The 12,027-nt window shown below is 40.2% G+C and overlaps 1 protein-coding gene across 2 annotated transcripts in view; it reads left to right on the top strand.

The window, feature by feature from the left end:
* Positions 1-12,027, top strand: part of SEZ6L (seizure related 6 homolog like) — a 1,952,755-nt gene that overhangs the window by 1,263,092 nt on the left and 677,636 nt on the right. For both annotated transcript variants that reach the window (XM_069619379.1, XM_069619378.1), the window contains exon 9: positions 2,348-2,486. In XM_069619379.1, coding sequence (XP_069475480.1) covers positions 2,348-2,486 — 139 coding nt within the window. The remainder of the gene's footprint in view (positions 1-2,347; positions 2,487-12,027) is intronic.

Raw genomic sequence — 12,027 nt, 5'->3', positions numbered from 1 at the left:
TTATGTTGGCACCGTTTGACTGGAAAAAGCTTTAGCAGGCAGAGCTGACCAGATGACTAGGGACACTCCTCTGAGAAAAACCAAGTACTTAAGTGATCATTGGTTGGTAAAAGCTAGCGGAGTCGGAGCTAGTCATGTGACCAGACACAGTGCTCTGGTGGAGGAGAACTAGAATGGATGCAAAATACCAAGCCCTAAAGCAGTCACTGTTTGGAAGGAAATGCTGGAGCAGGAGAACCTGGTCACGTGCAAGGGACACTCTACTGAGCCTGTTGTAAGAGCACTGCAAGGGAAGGAAAAAACAAGCCCCTAAGAGGTCACCATTTGGTGGGAAAAGGTGGCGGAGGCAGAGTTGATAACATGACCTCCTGTCAGCCTCGTAGAAGAGAACCCAAAAATTGGAAAAAACAAGACCTTAAATAGTCACCATTTTTCAGGAAAGGATGGAGGAGGAAGAGTTTGTTGTGAAGGATTGCCATCTGGCCAGGGTGTAAAAGCTTTTTCATTTTTATTAAAAAATAACACGATTTAGGTAATCCATCTCATGAAGGGTGGTCTTCTAACCAGAAGCCCCTTTCAATAAACTCCATGCCAAAAGCATAATGTACACCTGTGCCCTGCTGCATGATATATGATATGACATATGATAGGTTATTTATAACACGCTTAATACCCATGAGTATCCTGATCTGCAGCTCCTGACCTTCTGTGACAAAGAGCGGGTTCAGAGGTCACATGTGCCCTGATTGACAGCTGCTGTGACAACCAAGTCACTCTAGTGCAGATGTTGATACAGCTATGTTCCGAAACCATCATAATTATGATAAACTACCCACCAGTTGGCAGGATAATCTAGAAATATAAACCATTCCTATTTGGTATCTGTTGCATGAACAGGTGTAACATGGCCCGGTGCTGCAAATGCAATTTTAAAATGTTCATACACGTTTGGAAGGTGGACATGTAAGGCACACTGCCATACACAAATATTTTAAAATTGGGCAAATGAGTGCTGGTACGGCACGAAGACACCTCTGGGAGCATAGTTCATTCTATTGCACCAGACTTTCAACCGGAATGAATAGGCGCTGTGCAACAAGCACAGTGGTAAGTGCTTAGAACAGCACCAGTCCCTCCCTTAGCATGCTCCTACCCGCATTCTCATTCTGAAGACACACTGCATTACAGCCATCATGAATGTGCATGTCCTCAGCCATGCAAGCACACACACTGATGCATCCTTGTGAATGTGTACAGGCAGGATGGATGTATTTTCTCCACTTGCACGTGCATTGTGCACCCACAAACAGAGAAAACTCTTTTGAAATTGTGGTCCTATATTTCATCGACCAATTCCAGCTGCACACGAAGGCCTTTCTCTTCCAGCTAAGGGCAACAAGCAAAACAATGTTCCCTCATTACGGTAAACAATATTAAAATTAGTTTTACTCCTCTATGACACCTTTCCTTGTGCTCAGTTTTCTCTGTCCAGATGACCCCGTAGGGGGAACACCAAATCTTCCAACAGTTCAATCCGCCTAGATGGTTAATTATCCAGATGAGTGCTACCTCCACACCAAAATACATTCTGATCTTGATTCACTGAAAGAAGCCATAGTTAAGCAACAGTGAATTCCATTAGAATTGAGAAGGAATTGCTCATAGTGGTCTCCAGCGTGTGTCATTTTCGTGAATGCCAAACCTTTTACTGCCCCTGGATCATTTGCAGCACGTCCTGTGTGGGTATATCCAAAGCCTGGGAGATTCCGGGCGCCTATCCCTACATTCTTTTTTAATTTCCCAAAGTGTAATCTAAGGAGGCAGCCTAACCTACAAATGTTCTGTATAGGACTCGTGCATCAGTTGAATATTTGATGCCAAGCTTATGTTCAGCAGGGAACTCTCAAAAGGCATTAGTCCCTTTATTCCTGAATAAAACATTGGTCCTCAGCATGAGCGCTATCCCTCTGCTGCTTTTGAACTGGAGCAGAGTTGCTCTCTTATGTAAACAGTGGGTGGATGCCGGACTAGCCAGCCATGTTTATATACACACACATGCTATCCCATTGGAGCTATGAACCTCTAGAGAGAGGTTGCTTGACCTGCAAATTATTTAATCTCTGGAAATCACGAAAGCATGTTGCTTTCCGAAGATTTTAAATATGCTTTCGGCTATGTTGGCCTAGGTTAACCAAAGTTATCGTTCCTAGTTATATGCCTGTAATTTCCCAAAATTATTGAACATTTGAATCAATAAGTCAGTAAGTCAATAATCGGTGTCTTTAACAAATGTGTTATCAGCATACATACATACATACATACATACATCTCTTTGTCAATTTCACAGCAATGTGTGGAGGAGAACTCTCAGCTCCAGCTGGTGTAATTCTGTCTCCTAATTGGCCAGAGCCCTACCATGAAGGTGAAGACTGTATATGGAGAATACACGTTGCGGATGAAAAGCGGATATTCCTTGACGTTCAGCTGTGAGTTTTGATTGGTAATCAATTAAGTACGATATCATGCTGCCCAATGCTATCATTTATTGTCTGTGTTGTATTTTACTCTTTCTGTGTCTCCAACACCAGAGTCTGGGTTGGTGCCGTAATTACATTCCTTGCCAATCCCATTCCCTTTGTAGCACATGGCGAACAGAGCCCAGGCAGTGAATAGGAGCAGACCTTATGAGTGAATGTAAGTACGCAAGGGCGCATGACCGACCCGTGTCCCTGCAATGAGTATGGTAGGGATACACGCCATGACTGGCAGACACTCAAGCGAAGACGCATTTTGCTTTCACGTCTATACTCACAAGTACTGGGACCGACCCCATCCCTGCTGGGACTATTTGGCAGCGAAAAGTGTACTCGGTGAATGGACGTGAAATTGGTAATGTTTCTGCATATTAGAGAGTCAGCCACGAGTGCATGGACGTCCCAATGCAAAAACTCCACTAGTGAGATTAGACTAGAAGACGGGAGTCATGAAGGAAGCAATAGAGAGAAAGCAGCATCTACGAGCAAGCCCTTGGGAATCAGAGGTCATTGCTCCATTGAATTTCTATGCGTAAATGTGGGGGATTAAATTAAACCCAGTGTTCTATGGCATAGGCGATCAGGGGCGCCGTAACTGCATAGTAAAAGGCACGCACGTTTTTAAAGCAGATGAGAGCCGTATTGAAGGGCTCACAATAAAGTTCACGCCAAGCATGTTTTTGAGGTCTTTGTTCCTGATTTACAAAACTTTCTTCAATGGGATGTTCCCATTGCTCTTTAAGCATTACAAAACTGGGCATTTATTAAATAATCAGCAATGATATTTATTCTAAAGAGATGCACATAAAATTGTCAACGCTGAAACACCCAAATCTGAAATGGAATTGCAACAGGAGGCGGTCACTCCACCTTTGATCAATCCCAATTCAGGCCAAGCAGTAGCTAAACATTCTATGCTAACCTACACATGCTAGAAATGCACCAGACCCCACTGCCTCTGGGACAGGATTGAATATTATTTATTTATTTGTTTCTAACGTGCCAAAAACTGTGGGCCTCAGGGTCCGGAGAAAAGAACTCAGAAACGCGCAACAATGTGATCAGGAAGGGAGAGCTGGACAACTTAAACTTAAAAGAAAAGAATCGTTTTCATAGATTTTTTAAAAACAAATATGTTTTTTTTACATCATAAATCCATCGCAACTTATTCCATGCAATAGCCGCTTTAAACGGGTAAGAGCTTTCTTTTTCCTTGACTCGATGGGCTCTAGGACGTCATAGTCATATGGTATCTTTCAATCTAGTGTTTCTGGCTGAGGTTTGGAAATTGATACAGGTTTTAAGGTAACTGGCTGCATCGCCAAACAAACACTTGTGGGTCAGGACATTGATCTTAAACTCTATTTTTGCTTCCACTTGGAGCCAATGAAGATCTCTTCTATGATGTGAGATATGCTCATGTTTTGACACACTTTTTGCCATTCTTACAGCATCATTTTTCAGGATCTGTAGTCTCTTAATACAGCATTTGCTTGCTCTGCCTAGTAGTGTGTTGCAGTAATCTAGTCTTGATAAGACTAGAGCTCTTACTAACGTAGCATAATTGGCTGCTGAGACAAAAGGTTTTATCAGGTTTATTAGCCTAAGGTAGTAGTGTATATTCTTTGTCAGACTTGCGACTTGGGCATCTGCCCTGAGTGAAGCCTCTATGTAACCCCCAATATTTTTACTTTTTTGACTGTATGGATTGCATGTTGGTCAATATGCAGTTTCTTTCGTAGGCTACTCCTAGTTATTTCCCTTGCTTTGTCAGAGCCAAAAATCAAGAACTCCATCTTCTGACCATTCAAGCAAAGTCTGTTCTCCATCATCCAGCCATGAATATTTCCATACGTGGATGTGATCAATTCTGTATCTTTTTTCATAGTCTCCACTAAGTCTGAACAGAAAGCTGCATATCGTCAGCATAATTAGTGAAATATAGTCCCAGGGACTCTAATAGGGCACAAAGGGATCTACAAATAGGGATATTACAATCCATGCCGCCCACTGCTCTTGACTCATATCAATACATTAACATCCACAGAGAAAAGGAGGGGATGACAGACCCTTCTCCTCCCTCTAACTCTCTTATGGCTGCAGAAAAACTCCTCACCTCCGCATATTCCTAATCCCCGACACTGGTGCACTTCTGAGTTGATGTTAAAACACTCTTTCCCCCTTATCTGCCACTGGTATCCCCTCCCTATGTGACACAGGTATGCTTCCCACCGCTTAATCTCATTCTGCCACCTGCATCCGAATTTGAGCTGCCTACCTGTTGCACCAACTCATGAGCGTACTACTGCTCCGTTGCCTTATCTAAACTGCCATCATGCTCCCACGTTGCCACTTATGACCTTTCACCCAGCGTCTCATCTAGGGCCAGAACAAATAAATTGCACCAATGACAGGTAATATTGCACCATGCATGGACCATTTAGCACCATCATTTTCTCAAACCATAAAATGCGAAATGTGTTTCTTGCACTTTTCAGTCATAACAAATGTAATTTCACCACTGGTCCCTCAGGGCCATACTATTTTCAAACTGGTAAAACGGTGCAAATGTCATTGCAGAATTGCCCTTCATCTGGGCAACATTGCCCATCAACAATGCTAAATTGCCTATTCATGATTTGCTTTCTGGTACCTAGGCCCAAATGCGGCAGTTAAGTCACATGTTTGCTGAAAGCAGCTTTTGGTGTACATCTTTAGAGTCAATGGTTGAACAGCCTTACTCATAGGAATGAATATAAGCCGTATTATTATTTGTGTTAGAAGTGGTAACAGTAGTAAGAGTAGTATCTGTAGTAATAATAGCAATCAGAGTCGTTATACTAGGATGCTATTTTATTTAATTATGTTATTATTAGGTATATTGATAATATCAATTTGAATTGAAAATTGATTTTATTATCTCATAAATATTGTCTATACTGATTGTATTGTTATTGCTTTTATTTTATTAGTCTTATTTTGGTTAAATAAACCTTTTAAACACATTACAAAATACATACAATTCATCCTGTTAATAAAAATATAATTGCGTGATGTGATATAAAACACTTTTCCCATACAAAAAATATCTAAAAAGTTTATAATAATCATCCATCTACAATAACATTTTAAAAACTATGGAGACTTTTCAATAAGAACATGTATATTTTACCAAATAAAGTAATAACATATCACAGTGCATTAAACCGTTTCTAACAATCTTTGTATTTCCATCCACATATGATATACCGTAAAATTCAATACAGTAGAATTTCCAGAAAATATTAAAGCACAGGAATGGTCTGAGGCATAGTTTACCAATTCATATCTCAAATTAAGATAACCCTTTTTATGTATATCTCCTAGTTTACCACACTCAGTTAAGAGGTGTCTCGGGTTCTCAATCTCAATATTACAGAGTCTGCATAACCTTTGTGAATATGGAATACCACTCCAGGCACTAATTCATGAGTGAACTGGGATCAGCTCGAGTCTAAGCATCATAATACATCTTCTAACATTTGTGGCACAGTGATTAATAAGGTGGTTACAGGGGGACTCTTCCGGAAGCTTTGTTTAACATGTAGAGCCCGCTTTTTTTGCTTTCCCAGCTTTGTAATGTTATTATCGGGATCTCACCACATTTTTTCTTTTCTTTTCCATAACCAACACAGGAGTTGCTACTTCATACGTGAAACCAATTTCATTAATAAATAAGATGACATCATTTTTCCATTCTTATGTGTGGATCTAGTACTACCATTGTTAAGTATGCTACAAATGTCTAAGAATATCGATTTCTTATCATCCAACTTACATAGCATACGAACATAAAAGATACCCATCCTTATTTTCATTTGTGTACTGCGTGATGTCAGACCAAGTTCGCAATCAATCCCCTAAACTGCGTATTTTGGGGTAAACCCAACACTCTTCACCATAATTTTCTTTCCAGTTTTTTTATCCACATTTTCCACATTTGTTCTGTTATACTAAATATGTCCAAACTATAGGACAAACATGGGATTGAACACACTTTATATAATTTCATCAAATCTTCGATTGAAAGACCACTCTTATATATTATGAAATTCACTGTTGCGCAAAACCTGTCTTCAATTTTCTGGTATACAAAATTCTCCAGCACAGACACATTCATAGAGTCCGATATAAATATTCCTAGGTAGATATAAATATGTATTATCTCAATGTTCTCATTCTCCATTTTCCAATTACATTTATGGGACTTTCTCTTAGAAGAACAGATCATCATAATTTTTGTTTTGCTGTAGTTAATACCTAGATTATTAGTTTTAGACTATTGGCATAATGTATCCATGCTACGATGTAAACCATTCAGGATTTTATCAATCAATAGAGTGTTGTCAGTGTAGGCAAGCCAATTTATAGTTGATCTACCAATCTTAGATGGAAAATTATGGGCTTCGTTCAAAGCATTACGCATATCCAATGCATATAGATTGTATATGGTGGGTGCAAGTGGGCACCCTTGCTGCAATCCAAAGTGTGTAAATATGTTTCCACTCAAACTGCCCTCATGCTTAAGATGTACCTGGACTACATTTTCACTATACAACTCCTGCATAAAATACGATACTGTAGAGATTATATTTATTTCTCTTAACTTAGACTATAGGATTTCTCTATCTACTGTGTCAAAAGCTCCTTTATAATCAATGATTTGTATTTGTATTTATTTATTTGTATTGCGTGTCGGAGCCCTGAGGCAGCTGAGCGCATATCTTACATAACATACATTCACACTGTACATCAAAGGATATCAACTGTTTACAGTATCATATAGTTGTTCAGCGGAAAATTCAATAATTATATAATAAACAGGTACATATACATGTGTATAAACATTTGTCCCTATCCTTAAGGCTCTTGATATTAGGCACAGAAGTGCCCATGCATTGGATAGTGTCCCCATCCCCCATCTGAAGCAGGTTTGCAATTTAGATAAAAAGGTGTTCTTTTTTATCCAAATATTTAGTTCTGACAATAAAACTTGTGCAAAACTTTTTGAACAGGCATCAGACATCGCCAGCATTCTATAGTTATTGGGATTGTCCCCTTCACCCTTTTTAAATACAGGAATTAAAATAGATGCCTTCCAACTAGTTGGGACAAAACCCGTACTTGCAATTGTGGTTAACAGTTGAGAGAAAATTCTGGAACAAAATACAGACCTATACTTGTAAATCAAATTGTATTCATAATAGTGATGCTTCTATTTCATTGTAAAACTATTGTGAAATGAAGCAGTTTTTCCAGTAGGGTGCAGTGCCTTTCAAATGGCTGAAGAATAAATTGGTGTGGTCATTTCACACATTCATGCTCCTCGAGTTATTTGTTTAAAGAATTACTCAAATAGATTCAGTTTACTTTAAATTAAGAAACATGAGGCCTGTATATTTATATTTGGAATCTAGATAATAAAAAAAACGACATTAACAATTCAATGGACCAGGCATGCAAGATGTGAATTACTTTTTTCACGTGGCAAGTTATCTCAAGTGATGAAGTAAATATTTAAAACTAGAATTTGAGAAATTCCAGTAAGGGTTCGGGAAAACACATTTTGCTATCAGAGCGTTTGGCTCCTGGGTTAATTTGACATCCAAAGTGGTTAGATGTACATTAGTATAAAGCTTCTAGTGTCACCACCATAGCATTGTGAGAATATGATAAAAGAGATCTATCCCATGCCACAACAAGGGTTTGACTGAATGATCCTTCCAGCTTTACACATCTATCATGTAAACTCTAGAGCATAGAACAAAGCAAAGTTCATCACTTCTAATGTCATTTCACAAACTTTTCTGGCAAGAAATGACATGATTGTATGAAATGACATATGGGGTGTAACATTATAAAAATCACCAGAATATAACTAAAACTTTTATTTTTATCATGATTATTATAGTATTTATTGAGCACGGACCTAGCGTCAAGATAAAATTTAACGCTTTACAGATATATACAACAGTACAGATGCATAACGGAGTGTTTTTCAGAGCAACAGAACAGATATTCCTGTGGGGGTAGGATACAGGGGGCACAGAGGAGGGGTACAGCTGTGGCAGGTTGCAGGAAGGAGTAGGATCGGTGGTGTCTAGCGAGTCGGGTGGCATGAGGGGCGATGTGATGGCCCAGGTGTTGAGGAGGAGAGACTCCTTGAAGAGGTGAGTCTTGAGTTATGTTCTGAATTATAGGAGCCTGGGGGTGATTTTGAAGGGGAGGAGGTTTTAAAGTCTTGGGGCTTGTTTTCTGGTGATTTCCTTTTTGCAGCAGCGTATTTCAAGTCTGCACGTTTTGTGGCTTCTGGTGGTGCGCTGTCCACCGGTGATGCCGTGCTTTCTAACACTGACCCTTTTTCCACTGTTGCTATATAGCAAAAATGAAGCAGTCAGAACTCGTATTGTGCCCAGCCTGCTCTCGTACTACCTGGTGGGCTGCTTTGTGCTGGGAGAAATGGACGAAGCATGCTTAGATACAACAGTTAACATATAGAAAGATAAAAAGATCAGGAAAAATAACTTTGCTTTTAATAGGAGTTGAAGTCATCCATAAGAAAGGAACTTTCAGATTGTCTAGGACTTGATCTGCAGGAGAAAGAAAGGGTATGGTGAGACAAAACCGACAAGGACTTCCACTCATATGGGGAAAGTCTGCAGAGGAAAGGGGAAGGTCTGCATGACTGGGCAATCAGTGCTGCAGGGGAATTAAACCAAACACAAATTAAACTGTTTTGCAAACAGAGATTGCTGGGGAAGACTATCCACATTTGAAATCATTTTATGTACCAGTGATTTCACAGTGGGCAGAGAATGCTCTGGGAACAGAAACTGTAGTGAAAGAAGAGACTTTGGAGTAAGTACTGCAAGTAAGAGAGTCTCTGAGGAGAGATTGATGGAGTAGGTTCCATGCAGCAATTTTAGGAATATAGATAATGTTCTTGAAATAATGCATGTTTTCTAATGTTAAAGCACAGGTCCCACATATTTTAGAGTTGGGTCAATTCACTAATCTACCTCAAAGATGGATGGACTCAAGAATGACTGTATAGGGCAGGGACGTCATTTGGGTGTCAGCAGGGATCACAGGTCTCCCTTGCTACCCCTGTGGTCTCCCTTGCTACCCCCAAGGGAGTTTTATGTTTTTTGTTTTTTTACGAATTGAAGCCCCTGGGCTGCGGCCTGTGCTGTGTGGCTCTTTCTTTCTAGAGTGGCTGGCTTTCTTGTTCAGGCTTCTTATAAAAACAGGGGGTTCCACAAGTGTAACACTTTAAGCAGTGACCCTAATTAAGAAAGAATAGGAATAACAAATAATGTGTCTTTATGGAATTCTATACAATAATTGCTAGACTCATTAAAGGTTTATTTCAGGCACACTTTACGGGGTGAATCACTGGTTTAGTTTGTTCCTAAACACCTAAAATTTACAATGCAGACAAAAGCCTCCAAACCGAATGTAGAGTAGAATAAGCATCCATTTCGGACTCTGGGCCTGATTCACAGAGCGTGTTCCTATGGGTATGCACCATTATAAAACGCTTTGTGAATCAGGCCCTGCGTATTTTCCTTTTCGCAGGTTGCAGTTATAGCATATTATTTTCTACCGTTGTCTCTGTTAAGATCATCACAAACTGTCTCGGTGTCCTCGGTCACTTGACAAAATCTTTGTGCCTAAAAGCTTGTGTACAGTGTAGAAATGGTTGACTATATCACAAAAAGTGGCCCTTGACTTCATTGTGCCACAATTAATGCTTTGTTGTAACGTGTCTGTCTTTCCTATCTCCATGGCATGCTGTTCAGGATGTTTGTTTGCATGTATGAGGTAGCGAGAGCCCAGACTACGGGATGCTGTGTGAATGTGCTGCTTTCCCTGTGCTACTCTGAATTCTTTAATGCACAGTTATGAACTCTCCCAATGGTATGTAGTTTGCCATCCTCTGATGCCTGAGAAGGAGTTGCACACAGGCTTGACATGTGGCCAACTTTGCACCAGAACTTCAGATGAACTGACCTGCTGTTAACTCTCAGTTTCCAGTTTAATGGTAGCCACGACAGAGTGTAATTTGCTTTCTGACTTTGAGAACATTCAGACATGTGATTGTTCATTTTACTATAGCCGGTAAGCTAGCTATAGCCGGAAAAAGGGGGTTGAGTGCTTGCTACTGCAAAGTATGTGTGATCTGCAGGTTGCAGGTTTGTACCCCCTGCAAGGCCAAATCAGCCTTTCATCCTTCTGAGGATGGTAAATGAGTACCAACACAGGTTGGATGATATTGTATGTATATTCTATATAAAGCGCTTAAGCGTAAGTGCTATATAGTAACATATCATTATCATTTGGCCTTGGGCATCTGCTTGCATTCACATTAGTTTGGTAAAATGGGCCTATACACACTGATATTAACGATACATATGGTGATCCATTCTTGTATGAAATGTATATCATGTTACAGTGATATTGTAACCATATTTTTCATAATGTACTTAGGAACAATGCTATGTGATGCCACTTCCTGTTTTGTCCAATCACTTCCCTTGATGTCACTTCGGGGTGGGGTCAAATGGAATCACTTTCCGTGATCTCAACAGAGGACATGGGCTATTGGATGTCACTTCCGCTACCCCTGGCATTTTGGTGAAATGACATCCCTGGTATAGAGCCAGGGCCATTAAAAATCTTACTTGTTCGAAATAGCCGTAGTGGTAAACGGTGAAGGGGCAAGGGGAGAATTCGGTGGTGGATGCATGAGACAGACTGTGTTGTTTACTGCAGTATGTTTTTACAAAATAATAAATAAAGGTTTAAAATAAAATTACCAATCTAACTCCACTCCTAGAATATTTGGGGAAAGTGCTTGATGGTGGTCATGGAGAAATTAGGAATAGTTATTGTTTCAAGCATCGTATGTATTCATCAGCATTATCACTGGATACCTATGTAGGTCACAGGAAGGCTGGATTATCATAGAAGACGCAGTGAGCAAAAAGTAGATGGCTGTGAACTCTCAAAGTGGTTAATAATCACTGAACAGGTTTTCATGCCATGTTCTTTCGAGAGAGGGGCACCTGCTACCTTTTTTGTATTTTTGGAAGGAACCAGACGTGGACTCCCTGCTCACTGTGCTCAGAGAGGCACAGCTTCACCTCACTGATGAGGCACAACAAGGCTGAAACACGTGTATGGGGTTGCTGTTGGTACTCTTGTTCAGAAAGGAATTGCCATAGCATTTCGGTGCTGGACTGCCCATGTGGGCGGGACAAAGACTGATATGCAAATGGATATTTCCCATCTGTGAAAGGCACAGTGACCAAAAAGCAGATGGCTGCGAACTCTCAAAGTGGTTAATAACCACTGAACAGGTTATCATGCTGTGTTCTTTCGAGAGAGGGGCGCCTGCTACCTTTTTTGTATTTGCAACTGAAGTTAAGCAAGATTTCAGGGGGGATCGCTG

Source organism: Ambystoma mexicanum, chromosome 10, assembly GCF_040938575.1.
Source record: "Ambystoma mexicanum isolate Mex_15411 chromosome 10, UKY_AmexF1_1, whole genome shotgun sequence".
In the NCBI taxonomy this organism is placed as follows: domain Eukaryota; kingdom Metazoa; phylum Chordata; class Amphibia; order Caudata; family Ambystomatidae; genus Ambystoma; species Ambystoma mexicanum.
This window is presented reverse-complemented; position numbering and strand designations above follow the sequence as displayed.